Source organism: Lepisosteus oculatus, chromosome 7 (genome assembly GCF_040954835.1).
Source record: "Lepisosteus oculatus isolate fLepOcu1 chromosome 7, fLepOcu1.hap2, whole genome shotgun sequence".
Lineage (NCBI taxonomy): Eukaryota > Metazoa > Chordata > Actinopteri > Semionotiformes > Lepisosteidae > Lepisosteus > Lepisosteus oculatus.
The window spans coordinates 50,886,624-50,904,810 of NC_090702.1; the positions used below are offsets into that span (position 1 = coordinate 50,886,624).

At 37.7% G+C, this 18,187-nt stretch overlaps 1 protein-coding gene across 5 annotated transcripts in view; it reads left to right on the forward strand.

Moving 5' to 3' along the window:
- Positions 1-18,187, forward strand: part of shisal1a (shisa like 1a) — a 97,268-nt gene that overhangs the window by 15,077 nt on the left and 64,004 nt on the right. For 3 of the 5 annotated variants that reach the window (XM_069192712.1, XM_069192711.1, XM_015352028.2), the window contains exon 2: positions 11,274-11,454. The exons of 1 other annotated variant lie outside the window; for it this stretch is intronic. In XM_069192712.1, the coding sequence (XP_069048813.1) occupies positions 11,388-11,454 (67 nt within the window). In that variant the 5' untranslated portion in view covers positions 11,274-11,387. The remainder of the gene's footprint in view (positions 1-11,273; positions 11,455-18,187) is intronic. One more of the 5 variants, XM_015352030.2, reaches the window with a different exon arrangement.

Sequence of the window (18,187 nt, forward strand, 5' to 3'; positions counted from 1 at the left end):
CTGTTGAACATTTTTTCTGCTCTACAGTAAATCGTGTACTGTAACTAATAAGAAAGTGATAAAACAGCAGAGCACCTCAGCTTTAAATAGCACAGTGTTGATAAACACTTGGACTGTATACACGGTGTGGCAGCAGAGATACTGAAATTATAGTTGGTGAATTGTCTGAATTGCAATGCTCAACACTCAGGAGGGGACACAGGTAAAATGTTTTTCTTTTTCACATGACTTAACAATCACATGGCCATAACTTAAATGTCACACATTAGATAAAAACATTGTCCCTCAATTTCTTCTTCTGGTTCAGGAACTGCTAGCAACCCCTGTAATGCCTCAAGTTGCATCATGGACATTTCTTTTCCTTAGGAGGATGCTTACTAGATTCAGGACTTGTAATCCCAATTAATGAAATTATTAAGTGATCTGATCACACATTTTCATTTTTCAACAGCGCATAACATTCGCTGCGAGTATTACAGAAAAAAAGCAGCTGCTTTAGTAGTGAAAAAGCATTCTCAGAGAAACATCTTTTTAACACCCTCTCTTTGATAACGGACATGTCTGAGTTCAAAGGACTCAGACATGGAGTTGAGAGTTCATATAAATCGCAAGCATAAGATAATAAAATATTTTTCCCCGTGTCTCCTCCTGGGTCCTGTAATCATGCTTGCAGAGGCAAGGAGATAAGGAAATAGTTCTATAGTGTTGTATCACAAATGCATTGTGTTTCAGCCTGATTGTGGATGATTTATTGTATTTCAACAAAAACATATATTAGTTAAGAACAGGATAATAATTCAGCTAGCTCACGTAAGCTATTTTTGTCTCTCCATCATCACTAACCTCTAATTTAAAATCCCAGTCGACCTTTTTATGCATATCAAAGACAAGAAAAAACAGAGTATACTGTTTCTAACTGGTTTTATCTTTTTGAGTCAATTCACAAGCTTAGCAACTCTCCTGGTTTCCCACTTTCCCAGTGTAACATTCTTTCTTTAAAGCTAACATAGTTTTACTGTGTTATGTTTTACTTTTAAGTATATTCAATGGACAAGCATAAATAGTGCAGCTCCAGATAAATGTACACAGCATATTCTGTAGTCATATATGTATTTCTGTAGTCAGAACTTCAAAGGCACTAAGGTGCTGTAACTGTTGTTGTTTGTGAATGAGGTTAGCAAAGTAGGCCAAGGAAGAAGACTTTGCACATTGTACAGTATATTCTTTTTTTCTTCCTGTCTTGTCTTTGTTCGTTTTAATTACAGAAAAGGTCAATGTTTCTAGCAAGAGCAGGTTAAACATGTTTAGGAAAAACAGTCATTCCTAGGAAACAGTTGCACTGTATAATAGAGGTTGTCTTTATTTTCAGTCAAATTGCCCCATTCATATGTCCATCCTCCGTCTCCCTGTGCAGTACCAGAGGTGTTGCTATAAGCCATGAAGTAAAATAACAATTGATGGTTATAAGGTGCAAAATAGAAAAATAAAACAACACAATTATTACATTCACTTCCATATTACAGTATGAGATATTTTGAGGGAGAGTTATACATCCACTCAGAAGCAGAAACTGTGTGAAGTGTAGTTTATAGCTTCAGCTTTTCATTGTCGAGACAATTACGGCATCATGTTCAGTCAAGTCATCCTATGGTTTAGCCATATAAGGTTCCTGCTCAAAAGGAGGGGTGCTCCCACTGAATATTTATTGGTTATATGAGGGTGTTATTGTGTTCAATTAAGTAATTCTGAAGTGCAGCTCAGTAACTAATTTGTTCAAGCTCTGTTCGTGTAAAGGAGCCTTTAAAACTGCATTTCACTGAGTAGATAAACAGCTAGAAACAAGTCACATTTTCCTAGACAGGGAGCTGAATTAACCTGCTGATGTAAAGTTGTAGAAATAAATACTGTAGGTATTGTTTTATACTTGTGAAGCATATGAATACAATATGAATTTAAGTTTCCTAAATTTTATCTGAAACTCTCCCCTGCGTTCTACTGTAAATCACCTCCGCTTCTTAAACATTAAATAGACATGTATAAACCTATTGTGTCTTTTATTATTTACTGTATAACTGCATTTATTGGGACTCCTCAATATCTATCATTTATCTTTATATGCAAATCAGACTTATCTGAAATTTAATTTAAACATTTCAAGTTTATTTGGTGACAATTTCTGCTCGGAATATAAAAATCTCCAATAACTTGTCTCATGAAACATCATTGTGATATTGCAACCACTACAAGAATTATTACATTATGTTAACACTACAACAAAAGGATAATGTCATGTTTTGGTCTGCACGTAATAAGAAATATCTAGGTGGTTCTAAGTACAGTATGTTAGCTGATGTACATTATTGTGGTATTTGTAATGGTAGGCTGCTCTTGGGTTTGAATTTTGCCTGAAGACAGCTACATTCCTCTAACCTCTAATCAATAAAATATGATCAAAACATGTATTTTTTCATTGAATCTGTGTAATAAATCTGGTAAAAAATATTCTTTTGATTATTTTTTTATTTTGTGCAAATAAACCTTCCAATGGAATGTTTCTTTAGGGCTATGATCTCCTCCATCTAATTTCTCAGAATTGAAGAAAACGAATGCATTGCATACATTTATAATCAACACATTGCCAAGGAAAATAAAAGCACATTTTTGTGTGAGCCTGTCTCAGGTTTCTTCAAAGTGTAGATAAACTGCTGTAGAAAACTGTCAGGCACCAGCTCTCTCTGTCTGAGAGAGAATCACACACTTGTGTCCAGAACAGCTTGGCTTTTATCTCTGCCGTTCAGCCTCTGAATGGCAGACAAATGCAGAATTTCCAAAGAGAGAACAATTCAACCCTCCCAGTCCTTACAAATAGAACGCCTACGTCTGAAGTGACCTCAGTAATTGCATTTCCTGTTTATGTCAAGTTAACAAAGCACGACAAAAAACTCCCATGCAAGCACACACAACAGAAGGCAATTTATCCTCTGCACAATCTTACTCATTACATATCTTCATGGCAACTGTCAGTGATCCTACTGTGTTCCCCCCTCTCTCTCTGTCTCTGCTTTTCACATTTTATTTTCTTAAAACATGCAACTTTAATTCCCTCCTTAATGTCACACAGACATGGCAATTGCTGTACCAACTGAAGACTTAAAACACACATACAGTAGCTGCGACTACGTCTGTTTTTTTTCCTCTCTCGCTTTTGTAATCACTGGTTTCCACGGCAACGGCAAGCCTCTCTGCGAGTTTCTCTATCACAGTCCAATTGCACATGACGTAGAGTTGATGTTCTATTTTTATCAGACGCAACTTTTACTGACTGTGACCTATACATTCGTCCATTAGCGGGAAGCTGTGTATCCTGCTGAGGGTTCCAGCAAGCCAGTGCTTAGCCCAAGGAGAACAGGGAACAGGGCAGAACTCAGGTCACACCACAGCTCTCCCCCTTGTTGGGACACCAGTTCACCGCAGGGCACAGGTGAGAGAAGCCCCTCAAATCTAGCTATCGTCTCTTTGTGAGGTGGGAGGAAACTACATCGCACAGAGAAGCTGTGCACAAACACAGGGAGAACGCGCAAACCCCAGCTAGACAGGCACCCTGAGCTGGAATTGAACCAAGGATCCTGCGCGGCAGCAGCACTGGCAGCAGCCCAGTTAGGAATGTTCATTACATGTATTTGTCATGAGCTACAGTACAGTACATGCACAAGATACACCATCACTGACACTCACACCGAGAGGGATCTATGGGGCTCATGTGTTTAATGCAGCTAATGCAACATACTGTAACTGATTTTTTCTTTTCATTTAGTATCATCACTCTTTTGCTTAGGAAGACTATGCACTGTTTTGTCCTTAATAATGACAGGGCGTGTTGTGTGGTTGTTAGCATTTACAGGACTGCAAACCTTTTAAAGGTTTAGTTGCACATGGCCAGTATTGCTTTTTTTAGTGCCCTAACTAAGATTTTATAGATATAATAGACCAATTACAGTCATACACAACATTTAAATGATCAGACATTAGGTGTGCAATAAGATAGTGAGAGAATTCGGCAGCACTTTTTACAATGTGTGAGAAAAAGAGGCCACAACCTGTTTGGATGTGTTGACTTTTGATTTACATTGCAGGGCATGAATAAATTGTCCATTTATCTCCTATTTCTAGCACCTGATAAAAACAAATACAGAGTGTCCGTCTGCAAGCCATTGGACAACATGTCAGTAATGAAATAAACAGATTCTCTGTTCCAAAGCAAAGCTATCACAGCCACACTCTAGTGGGAACACAGAACATAATTTTCTTAAGAACAAAACTTGATGGAGATCCCATCCCATTTTAACTGGACTCACAGTGTCACTCATAATACTTTAACAACGGAACAAGTAATAGGTTTATTCCATGCTGAAAAGAGAAGAGAGAAAACACAAAGTTTTGGATGTGAAACATTCTTCAGGTGTCAATACTGATGATACAATTATTTAACAATGATAAGCACTATAATAATAGCAATATTAATAATATTATTAAATTAAGGCACTGTGAGGTCCCACTGAAATATTAATGTACTGTATGTCGTATCTCAAGATGGTCACTGTTTTAAGTTGGTGCTAGTTGGAGTTTGTTTCATCTTGGCCATCTTGACCAAAATACTACATTCAAACTGATCTCAACTTACCCATGATTTCAAACACTAAGCCATCAACTCTGTGGAAAACTTGATGATGCATTTCTCTCACTGTCACTCCACAGTTTATGAACAAACTTCAACATGGGAAACAAACTTCAGCAGGCTGTATGGATTGCCACACAGCTTATTCTGGTTTCCTGAGACTAAAACCCCACCCTGATGAGCAATAATGACATCCTTGTCCATTCCATGCATGTCCAACTGTTTCTGGTTTAGACAGAACGGTATGAGAGCAGCTGTATTGTACAGGCTCTATTGTACTGTATTGTCACAGGTTCTGTGTACTGTATTGTCACAGGCTCAACTCAATTGTCAGGGCTGCTTTCCTCCAGCTCCCTTTTTATGATACTGATACTGTAACTAAGCATTATTAAATGATACCTATAGGAGGACTGAGTTACAGTATCAGCCCGACCACGAGTGAGAATTATGAGAGTAAAGGTGAAATGTGGAAGACTGTAAAACAGCTTAACTGCATGACTGCCAGATCACTCTCTGATCTAACTGTTGATGTCTGTTCCTTCAGATGAGACATACTGGAGCTGTTTTCCCTAAGTGCTGTCACAAACACACACCCTTAATCATCAAGTCTTTTTATATGTAACACTTTTTCTATGTAATACTTCCTACACATTAATTTATTTACTTTTTCTGCATTGCTATGTTTGTTGTCAATCAATTTGACGTGTGCGTACTGTATACACACAGAATAAAAACATGAGGTTCACAACAAAAACAAAGACCAGGCATGACAATTATTAACTCCAGACTGTTTCTTGTTTGTTTAGCAACTTTGGAACTTTCTTGATTTTGTATTTTGTCTGTGCTAAAAAACAGAAGACATTGTTTTTCTTTCTCTCCCATTCAGCTCAATGTGTTGTTACTTTTGGCAGCTGCTGAGCAAGAAATGTCCAATGGGGACAACAGAAGCAGTGTTTTAATGCATAATATATGAGGAATCCATCTAGCATTAAAGATGAAGGAAGAGGATAATGAAAAACAATTTTCCTTTTTGTAGACTTTGTGCAGTTTTTGAGATGTAGCAGTGGCTCCCCCGTCTGTCAGAACTTGTTGATTTGTAATCTAGCCAACAGGAGGTTTCGGGTTAGGTGCCCTTATTCACTGCCATTAAATGTATCACCTTGCTTTTCCCAGTGCTATTTCAGATGAGCTAGACTCCCTTCATTAGTCCTCCTTCAGGAGGACTGCTCGTTTGTTTGTTTTTCCACCTAAAGTTTAGAAACAAAGTAGGATATTTCCTTATTTATAATTGGATTTCTTTAGGGCATTTGAAGACTCAGCTCAGTAAACAGTGATTTCAAGTTCTCCATCCTCTGATTTTCTACAGTGTAAGAGATTTTGTAAATGGCAGAAGAGGTGGGCGTTGAGCTTATTCTGACCATGGTCTGAAATACACGTCTAGTTTGTGTTTATGTTCTTTGTTATATACTTTCTAGATGGATGTATGTTTTCTTATATGAAACTGTTTCTTATGCATGGAGTTTTTCTCCCAGGTCGTCATGCCTACAGGATGGTTATTAAGTTAATTAAGATATTAAATAACCCTCGATCAGAGTGACCTTTGAATTTCTCAAAAATTTTGTGAACAAATACAATTTGTTCTTCTACCAGGCAATTGAAAGAATTTATAACCTTCCTATATAACAGAGTAGACTGACTGACGGCCTGGGAAGCTCCAGAAATCATGGAAAATTTGGAAAGTGAGTGGAGGAGCTTCTAACCGCCAAAGCAAGCTGGTTATGGTTTCTACACTAAGCAGGAGGGTTTCATTTTCTTCCCTTTGGAACCAGTGATTTCAACCATGTCTGTAGCTCAAAGCATCTGCCGTCTGTTCAAAGCACAGGCACTGACAGGCAGAGCCAGTGATTGGCAGCGAGGGGTCTTTTCATACCGAAGCGCTAATTAAAGTGGAACAGCAGCACACGTGCGGATTGTCACTTCCATTGTTGTCGACCCTTTCTTCTGGCATTTTCTTTCATCAAGGTAGTGAGCAAGCTCAGACATGCGGCATTTCAGGGTAGTGAGACAAGTGATTAAAAACCACCATAAATTACCCCAAATAAATTCAACTGCCTAGAATGCTTTCAGAGGTTGTCAATTAGAAGATCTCTGCAAACTCTGTGTGTGATTGATAGCTTCCACAGAGCTTTGTTGCTCAAACAGTGTGCATCTTTCCAGTGAAGTATCTTTTATTAAGCATGTGGCACTGTCAATTTGTAACAGTTTTGAAACCTCTTCTGTAGTTGCTAAACCCCTCATTGTTCTGAAAGGCCCAGACACACAGCATAAAGCCCAGACAGCACAGAGTGGCCACACCACAGTAGATATAACTCCCATTGCCAAGGGCTTCATTTCAGCCCGTTGCCAGACCTACATAATACATTTGTTTTTAGTTTCTGAAAAATGGGTAATCATACTTGAAACACATAACCTTCAAAGTTAATATCTGGGTAAACTGCCATTTTAATGTACTGTACCACATATAAAACAAAGGGGTTTACCAGGACTAGGGTTGAGGATAATTACTTTAAAGCAAGTGTCTGTATTTTTACTGAAGTAAACCAGGTCTGATACATGTCTTAATGAATCTTCTCCTTTTGTGGGTGAGAGCTAATCAAATTTACAGCTATTATTATACAGCATTCACTGCCAAACAAGAACAGCAACAAACTAATTGATGAGTTACAATGGACAGTTACTGTAGATTGAACCACACAAACATATGGAACAAACAACCAAATATTGTTCAGAGGAGTTGAGAGTTCATATACACAAAACAAAAAAGTCATAGTTACTGTATACTTCCTTTTAGGATTTCTGTTTTGATTGTATTCCCGGTCACATTCTTTAGGAGGGAAGACAGATGGTGCTTTTACGAGACCCTTATTGATTTCCTTTGTCAGGTGAGAGCTAACAGCACAAATCTCCCTGAAAAATGTAATCCTGATGAAGTAGCAGTTTACTGGACAAGCTGGGGCTCTGTCCTCACATTTACAACACCAGTTCTCTCTGCTGACTCACTTTAGTATCAGCACAGTGGAGTTGTGACTGAGATCCTCATCATTCTGACGGGTCGTAAAATTCATTCACAACCAGCTTCTAATGGCTTGTCTGTGAGGAAAGGTCAGTAGGCCAGCCCTGAAAAATGACCTCTACCTAGATAGACAAGAGGGAAAAAAACTTCAACTGGAGATCATCGGGTATGGAGAAAAAAGTATTTTTAATAATCCATGCAAACAAATTGCTGCAGCGCTGTGGTTCCAGAAATGTTACAGATTACATGCAAATAGCCTGCAGGATGTCCTCAGGCCCCCGTTGTTTTTTTCTGTGGAGTTCCTGTGGGTTCTTCTCTGTGGGTTTCTTAGAGTCTGGCAGCAGGTCTGCTTTGCTAAAGGGACTGCATTATGCTGCAGATTTTAGTCTACTTGGATCTTTCTAGAAATTAATCTGTGTTTTCTTTACATCAAGAAGCCATTAAACAAGCACGGTAAGCTATTTGGACACTCTCCTTTGTAACTCCTTGTTTTCGTTTGCAAAGAACATGCTGAGTCAGAAAAGTTGCTACAGTAATTGTCAGAAATGAAGAGAACATTGACTGCCGCCGGAGCACCTCAAATTCATTTGGTTGCTGCCAAAAAAGGAAAGGAGCCCCAGAGTATAGAAGTATAGTATAGGATAGTTTCTTCATTTCTGATAGTTCTTCATGCATATAGTATCAATCTCTTGAATTATATTGGGGTTTTTTATTGATTCAATGCTATTAAGTGAGTCAGAATTATAAAGAGAAAGCAAATTTAAGATACAGTATACAACCATGCAATTAATAACGATCATCTATCATCAGAAAGCGTATTTTTCCCTGTCAGGGTCTAACCTGGAATCACAGGGCAAAATATGGCAATGAATGAAATCTTAGATACTGTAGGATATCAGTGTATCACAGGACAGACATGGACAAACAGAAACATCAATATACCTGGTCAACATATCTTTGGAAGCTGGGAGGAAGCCAGGGCACCTGGAAAAAACCCACATGAACACAGTGAGACCTTCAAAGCTCCATACAAAAGGTCAATCTGGAATTGAACCCAGGGGCTCAAGAGTTGTGAGGTAGCAGTACTATTCATCACACCACTATACCATTCTAATACAAGTACCAGTTATACAATTCTGTATTGCTACAATTGTATTACTGTATTTTACTGTCAACTATTGTCTAATCAAAAACTGCAATTTGTTGCTGAGTAGCTTTGTGGTTTCTATTTGATTGATTTTTCAAAATAGTGATACACTATTAGGGTTAGGGTTAGATACACTATTAGCACAAAAAATGCCTGAACATATAATTTCTACCCAAGTGAAATGAAGTGCAATTATTCCTATATATTATTTGCAGTCTAGTTGATTTTATCTTAAATAAAAGCCTTGGTTAAATTCAACATGTCTTCATTATGTAAACCTGCTGAGATTATCTACTCTTTTGAAAACTATGGGTTACCATTTACATACACTTGACAATTTGATGAGGTTGCAGATATAGTATTTTAGAATCAGGATTTGTTTGATTTCAGGTTTTCATTTTCACAAAGATGTAGCCATTCAAACACAGAAGAAAGAAAACCACAACATACACTTAGCACAGAGTGCTTGTGAGTTTAAGTGAGGAGAAATGCAAGACTAGCAAAGCATTTCACTGGCTCTGTCAGGTTCTAAACTGCTCCTGCTGTTCTGTCTGGGGGCTTTCTTGAGCACAACAGAAGACTTTCACATCCAGGAGTGAGGGGGCGGGTTTGGTTGGCTGATAAAATGCCAAGGCTTTTAATCAAAGTGACCTTAAATGTCTGGGAAATTCAATCTTGATAACACGGTTAACGTGTAGTGCTTGAGATACTGAAAGCCTTTATCTCCATGAAAAATGAAAAGCATGGCAATAACATAGCACATTCCTTCTGGAAAATTAGATTTGTGTCTAAAATTCTAAAATATTAAGAAAAAATAAAAGTTATATAGGCAACTTGTACTATACCTTTATCTTATAAATATATTATTCTCCATTGTATTGTTTTTATTTCTTTATTGTGTATTTATTAAAAAAATAATTGATCTAAGGCTCTTATCCAGCCATTTCCTAAGTATCAGATTCAATGTGGATGGGTAGCCTTTAATACTCCTACAACTCTTTAGGTGAAGAAGTGTCTCCTCTTGGCTTCTCTCAAGCATGTATCAACATTGTTCCTCCTTGTGCCATCTGATACATGGTTCACTTTTCATTCTGAAGAAATCTGCAAGGATAGCTTTTTCGGTTGCTTTGAGGATTTTGAATACTTGTGTCATGTCCCCTCGTAGTTGTCTCTCTTTAAGAATAAAATGGTTCAGTTCCTTTAGACTGTCAGTGTACGACATTCCCTTAAGCCCTGGAGTGTATCTGGGTGCTCGTCTCTGGATTCCAGAGCAGCAGTATTGGTTCTATTCCAAGGTGATCAAAGGTGTGCACAATATCTAAATAAGGTCTTACATATACAATTTTAGCATTAACATCACTTGATTTGATTTCTACTCTTTTATCTACAGTATACTGTATATACGAAACATTGCTTTATTTTAATTTTTTTTCCCATATTAATAGAAAAGCCCTGATTCGGAGTGTTAAGTGTTAAATAACAATTTGTCAACCCGTCACAGATTCGATTTTTTCCACAGGGTTACAATACTCTTGAACATGTATCCAGTAAATTAAATATTTATCAGGGGAATTTTTGCAAGCAGAGACCCCTGCAGTTCAAAAGCAGAACGTATATAGTATGATTCCTCTGAAGAGCAAACACAGTAATGGAGTTGCTACATTTTCTTGCTGCTGGTAATGTTGCTGAGCTACAGGGAAAATCCCTCTCTTTAATGGAGGCTGTCAGAGCAAGGTTACCATTAAAGAGTCATGGCACTGAACAGTTTCTGTCATTGCAATCTTTACAGTGTGCTTAATGAGACAAATTTCAAAAGAAATGCTTTTAGTAGTGTTGAAAATGCCTGAGTCTGGTACCTAATTTGATTCTTACTTAATTTTACGCCTGAAGAGGTGTAATTAGTGTTTTTAAAGATCAATATTATGCTGAGACACTCTTTCTTTAGCTGTTTGAGGAGGGGGGGGATTGCTTTGGCTATGCATATTATTTTCTTTGATCTTTTCTTTTCACATAACAAAAGGCTTCATTTTCCACAATGGCCTTGAATTCATGGTGCTTTGTCTAACTGATCTTTAAATTTTATTTTGATGAAAGGAAAGAAAATAGGGAGTACCAAAACAGACAATAAAATATCAGCTGCCAAATGAGATAGAAGGACCACATGATCTCCTCTCATTTAGAATCCTTTTTTTATATTTTTATGTGCTTTTTATATTCTTACTGTACTGTATGTCCAGTTGTGTTTTTGTTGACCTTTGATCAAGGACTTCAGAAATGCCCCTTTCTGGTCACTTATCAGCATCACTGTTTGATCTCAGCAAATAGTAGATACAGTATATAGGAATAAGTTGTCGTTTGTTGGTGTTATGATTTTGCAGATGGGGCAGTGAAAGCGGGTAATATGAAGAGCTTAAGCAGGAACAGCAGACGTGTGCCTGAGTTTAGCTAAGCAGCCCGGGTTCCCTCTTCCACAGATACATGAGGACAAGAAGATGACTATTACCAGTCGGCAGTCCTTCAATGTCCTAGCAGTGATTTTTCTTCTGCTCTCGACAGCAGGTAAGTTATCTGCTTTACATGAACAGCTGAATTTAATTCTGTTTCCTCCTTAAATTAATTTCATGGTTATACGGTACCTATTTGCTGCAAGATGGGAGGTATGTACAGTACAGTATGAAAATCTATGTGTCCACTCACTGACTGCTAGTCAATCCGCTGATGACAAGTTGTAACTCTTAGAAGTGGTCTGTTTGCTGATCATGAGAGAAAAGAATAAAAGTTCAGCTGATATTATTTCTCCTGCAAAGAGCAGGGAAAATCCCACAGACCCTACCCTGGAGTGACACTGTGTTTTCTGATCTCATTTCAGCTAAGAAATGTAATTGTAATTGTAATTGCTTATTTAGTCAATTTACTTTAAAACTGTGTATTTAAAGCTGACGTTCTCTTCGCGTTGAGGTTCCAGCAGGGAGCTGTGTCAGCATGTGTTGGCTGCAAAGGAGCAAGTAAAGGTTACTTGTTCCTATTATCTTCACTTGGATGACGTGAAGGTATTAAAGCTTTAGGACCGTGGCTCTCCAAGATGAGGACTAACCATTATTTCAATAAAGATGTGCCCTGTAAATTGTTCAGTAATTTGGAATATCTTTAAATAGTTTTGCTGACCAGTTCTACACAGAACTGCAGCTGAGTTCATCAAAGCACTCTGGAGAGAATTTCCTCTTCTTCTATTGCTTCTGTGTGGTCTACATGAATACCCCCCCTGGGGTTCCAAAATTTGCTGTCTTAGGGGGGAATCAATGTGAAATCAAACCCACATTAATGAAAGGGTCAGCATGCTGTATCATTAAATTGTGAATTCTGAGAAGACTTCACATATTTTACTTACTAACTATCCGGTCAAGGTCTGGAATAATACTCATTGTAAAATGTATCCATAGCCATTTTTGATCCAGAAATAATAAGATACTATACAAAACACAGATTTTTTCCAATTTGTAATATCTTTGTGATACTTATAATGCTGACACCTGAATCCCCTATAGTGTTAGAAAATCTTGATATGTAGGAATTTAGCAAGTACAATGAAATAGCTTTTAATAGTACATGAACCACACTGAGTACAACAACAGAAAGAAGTCTTCCTGTGGAAAGCAGGTCAAATTAAGAAACATGCTCCTTGTGAGATAGACAAATACTGTAGGTCAAACTTTTCAGTTTTCCATACATGATACAACAGGCACTGCTTTCAGACTGTCCACTCACATTATGCTATAAAGTAGTGCTCCATTAGATTATGAGGCCTCAGGGAAGATAGGTTGGATCACCAACAAGACCTTATAAATTCATTGGCTGCACTTTAAAACAGAATCAAAATCAGCAGTTTTTTTTCCATTGTTCTTTTTGACCTTTTAAGTTGCAGACGATCTCTCTGTCCCTCGCAGTTGGGGAGAAAAAAGGACAGACCACGAATTGCGCTTTTGAGCTGAGAACTGATTCTGTTTTACCGAAGAATGTGTTTTACTGTCAGGTGTTTTGCAACTTACAATTCGTATTGCTCTCTCAGCACATCATTAAGCTTCAAAGACCCTCTGGCAGTAAGAACTGTTTATGACTGTGCATGTTAATCCATAGTGGGATCCCTGCTTCTTCTTAGACCTGGCAGGCAACAGGTCTAACAGGTAATGCAGTATATCAATGGCTGATTAGTCACTAAATCAGTGACCAAGGGCAGACAATAGATTTAAACACAATCAGGTGTTGCCATTTATACTGAGTGGCTTGAAAAAGGGCCTGAGCGCTTTTGCAAAGCCGAATGGGAGAAAAATAGCACCACCTGACTATGCAAAATTGATAGACATTTTTCCAAAAAGGACTTAACGATTGTAATTGATTATATTAATTCAGGGTAGTGAGTTCTTATGCAATCAACACGTTTTAGGTTTTATTTTTGTTTGTAGATATGGTGATATTGAATTTATTTGACCTGTTTTCAGTTTGAGCACTAAAATACTGATTTTAAAATTATGTATACCTTAACTGTACAGTAATTCAGTACATTAATTCAACAGCATATGACATAATTGAAAATAGTGAATGCTTTTATTAGGCTCTGTATGTTACTCAAACGCAATTTACGCAAAACCTTAATTAGCATTCTGCACTGTTACTGTATAACATCTGTGATTTACTTTGGGTGAAAAGAAACCAAGCTTGTCATTTGATAATCTTCATAAGTCCTAATTATAGATAAAACTAACCTCATTTGACAAATAATACACAATAAATCTACTTTGTCATTGTATACAGTATTTAAAATAATCATTCTATATCTGTGTACAAAAAGTACAGTAAGGGCACCCTTACTATAGTTCTACCATTTCACTAAAATGGTACATTCTGTACTGTGGAATCATGTGCACCAAAACATGTAAGGCAACTCACAACTGGCAACCCGTTGAACCTCAGCCGGTGTGAGCCTGGCCAGTACCTGGTTGAGAGACCTCCTGGGAAAACTAAGATTGCTGCTGGAAGTAGGTGTTAGTGGGGCCAGTAGGGGCACACACCCTGCAGTCTGTGTGGTCCTTATGCCCCAGTATAGCGATAGGGACACTATAATTTAAAATGGTGCCATCCTTCGGATAGACGTACTGTATAACTGAGGTCCTGAGTCTCTGAGGTCATTAAAAATTTGGCGTCCTGGCCAAATTTCCCATTGGTCTTTACCAATCATGGCCTCCTAATAATCCTCATCTATGAACTCGCTTCATCACTCTGTTCTCCTCCCCGCTGATAGCTAGTGTGTGGTGAATGTACTGTGCGCATCAACCAGGTGGGGGCTGCAAATTATTATTATTATTATTATTATTATTATTATTATTGTTGTTGTTGTTGTTGTCACATGCTTATTTGATAAACTAATTTCAACCTGAATATAAAATTTCAAATTTGTTGGTTTGTTCAGGTGTGTGGTAACACATCATGTGCAGATCAAAAGAAATGTGTGACATGATTAAGCTACTCAGTCAGATTGCTTTTGTTAATGCCTTGCTTGTAGATGTGTCTTTGGGTTGTTACTGCACCGATGGACCCTGATGGATGGAACTCTTTCCTTTAGCCTTTCTATGGTCTTTTCACTTTTATGGTGTTGTCATGTGCTGTTATTATAACCTACTTGTTTCTTTCTCTGTCTTTTGTTATTTTGAGCATACACTTTTTCAAGCTTCTTGGGTTTTCAGTGGTTTCTCTAGGAGCAGTGTCTCTTGTACTCCAAGTTTAAAATGCATATATTGATGCATGTGAGACACATTTGTTAAAGACCTTTTTTTAAGGCAAAAAAGCATTCACCTCTAAAGATCCATACTAAATTTTCAAGACAACACTTATTACATTCTATATTGTCATTTTTCCTATGCTATATACAGTACTGTCCACGTGAACCCAAGACCGCTACAGTATATAGTACAGCAGGTACAGTATATCTACCTTTGATGATTTTAACGACTTCAAATACATTTAATTGTTCATGACTGAAGTTGGTCACTTTGATTTCCTTGCATATAATTGTTCATGACTATTGGTCTGAAGCTGTTCATTTTGATTTCCTTCCATATAATTGTTCATGAACATTAGTCTGAAGCTGGTCACTTTGATTTCCTTGCAAAGGGTATATTTGATAAACCACCCTTCAGATTTCTGTAGATTCTCTGGAATTGTAATTCTTTCAGGTTTACTGCAATAGTGAGTACTCAGCAGTGTACATTTTGCATCTTTAGCTCAGTAGGCACAAGTACAGTGTTATTTACATTTCAAATAATATGCTGGCAGTGTTTTCGACTGATTTGTACTGTCATGTGATTTAATCAAAATGTCAGGTGCTCGATATTTGAGTTGGGTGTGAATTGCCAAAATGAACCGATTAAGAATGTCCTCTAAATGGGCATTCAGAAAGCCAAGATTGTAATTAACTCAAGAACTGTAAAAGATAAAATCACGTTCTGCATCAGTAATTATCCTCTGGCTGCTATTAGCATAATATAATCTATATAAGACGTGCTCTGCTCCAACTATTGGCAGCCTAGTTCACAAAAACCAGAAAAACAGCCCCACAGTGGGAAAGGACCAATACTAGAAGGCAGAGGGTCACTACACAGGCCCGAGTGAGTTACTTCATCTGCCCAATCCATCTGATTAATAATTTTCAGACTGCAGTAGTTATAGAACAAGACATTCCTGGAAAAAAGCACCTGTGCACAAACGATCGTGGCTTTCTGTTTGCACGAGAATGATCTGAATGATTGGGGTCTATTCACAGGTTAATGTTGACAGCTGAGAGATAATCTTCTGCGGGCTACAGAACATCTGAGGTGGTGAGAGAGAGAGAGGGAGAGGGCTAAAGTGTTTAATTCACCAGGGCATGGACCTTGACTAATCTGATGGAAGACGACGTGTGGAGAAGCCTTAGTGACCCATTGTTCTGACTGTTGTGATGCTTTCGACATGAATCAACCAGTGGGGCAGTGGAAGTGTGATGATGCAGAGATGAATCAATACTATTCAGTGATATATTGACAAAGTTCTAACTTTGCAGGACAATTGGCAAGGAAATTGATTGTTGAAGATTTACTGTAGCCATCTTTTTACCCTGACTAAACAGATAAAGTTTTACTCCTGATCTAAAAGCTATAAAATAATTAACATTTCTCAAATTAGGATTGAGTTCCAGAGATGTGGAGCAGGGCAGCTGAAAGCATACACCATGTCTGTACCTATAGGAAAGTACTATTAAAAGGTGTGTCTTAGCAGAACATGAAACCCTGCTTGGTAGATATGGAGTAATAAGAGATGCTAAGTATTGTAGGGATTTTAATTGTAGTGTAGTAAAAGTTAAGAGTAAAGTTTTGAACTGAATGTGCTGGGTAATAGAGAGCCAGTGAAGATGTGTTTGAATTAGAGTGATGTGGGCAATTTGCCTTGAATGTATTAGTCAAGCAGCAACTGGACTTTTTTTAGGGAACAGGTAGGGAGACCACTGTCTATTAGGCTATTACGGTCATCTAGCTGAGATGTGATGAAGGCATGAAGCAGGGTTATTGCAGCAGTGCAATCAAGAAAAGACTTGGGCAGTTTTTCTGAGGTGCAAGTAAGAGACTTTATAGATGGCTTTGATGGAGGTGCATCAAGCTAAGGATCAAACGACTCCACAGTTTCTCATAGTAAGGTGTACTTTTCCCAAGGCTACGGTTCCCAAGTTGTATGGAATTTAGTCAATGGGAAGTATCATCCCTGGGATTTATGCACACTACCTCAGTTTTTGTCATATTTAAATAGTGGAAGTTTGAGCTCAACCAGGCCTGAATCCTAATGACTTTTTCAAAATTTGACAGTTTCACATGATAGAGATGTTGCACAGAGGATTGTATGAGACAGAAATGTAAACTTAATGTTATCACCATTAAAATGAAAAAGACACCTTTTTGCCAATAAAACAGCCTTATGGAAATAAACTGTTAAAAACAGAACGCGTCCCAGGAAAGAGTCTTGGGAGACATTGAAAGGCTAAAAGAACTGATCCTTTTTAATCCTCTACCAAAGAGACGACAAAGTGACCTATTTCAAATTTTCATAATCCTCAAAGGTATTGAAAAAAGCCAAGCCAGTGACCTTCTTGAGAAATTTCACAGGTAAAACACAAGCAGTGGAGAGCAGGAGGAACATCCTTACGCAAAAGGTTTGTGGGAGTGTGGAACCCTTTATCCATCCATGTTGTTGAATGCAAAGGACATATTTGAATTCAAGAAATGGATGGATGAAATCATCAAATCAGATACTGTAGCTCTTATCTGCTTAACCTGGATTGATTGATTAAATACAGTAGCTACTTGTTTATACAGTAATTATTCCTCTGTTTGTAAGAAGAGATTTTGAACAACGATTTTTCCAGGGGCTGTGTGTGCATGTTAGTGTTCTGGGAGGTCATACAGTAACTTTGTAACATTTTTATTTTGACAGTATGTTTCATTTCATACTGGAAAGTATCATTAATCATTAATCTGTATTTTTCATCATATCTTACAGATCCATATTTAAAATATGTTCCATTTTCTTTGTGCATCAGTGCCCTCCAAATTTTAATTCACGATGAAAAAAGGAAACAATACATTATGTCGCAAAATGAGTTACAGATAATGTCACACACAAATAAATCCTATATTGTAGTCATACTGTAATAGCAGTACACAATTTGAAGTCCAGAAAAGAAGAAGATCACATAATCAAGTATAAAATACCACAAAAACAGATTTGCAACAACATTCTGTTCTTTGGAAGAGAAATAAAAGCCTCCAAAATTGTATAGAAGCCAAAAGGTTTCCTGTTCCCCCAGGATGTACAAGAAGGTAAACAAGGCATTCAACAGTAGCATGCATCACCGTGGTCTACATCAGACAGCTCTCTGAAGACTGCAGGCAAATGGTCATGAAAACAGATAAATCTATAAATTGATCTTTTGAGACATGTTTATCTGCCTTATGTTTGGAAGAAAAGTGGTGAAACCCTTAGTGAGAAATCATTCATGCCCATTGTGAAAAATCTGTGGATGTCTATTTTGGTTATGGCTGTTAAGACAGGGGAAATCATGAACTCTAACACATCCCAGGGCATTTTGGACTAACACATGGTTCTCTTTAGAAAGAAGTTCGAGCTTGGCTGAAAATGGACATTCCAGCGTGGTGATATTCCAAAGCATAAATACAAATTGACAATTAACTGGTTTGTTGCTCACTAATTAAAT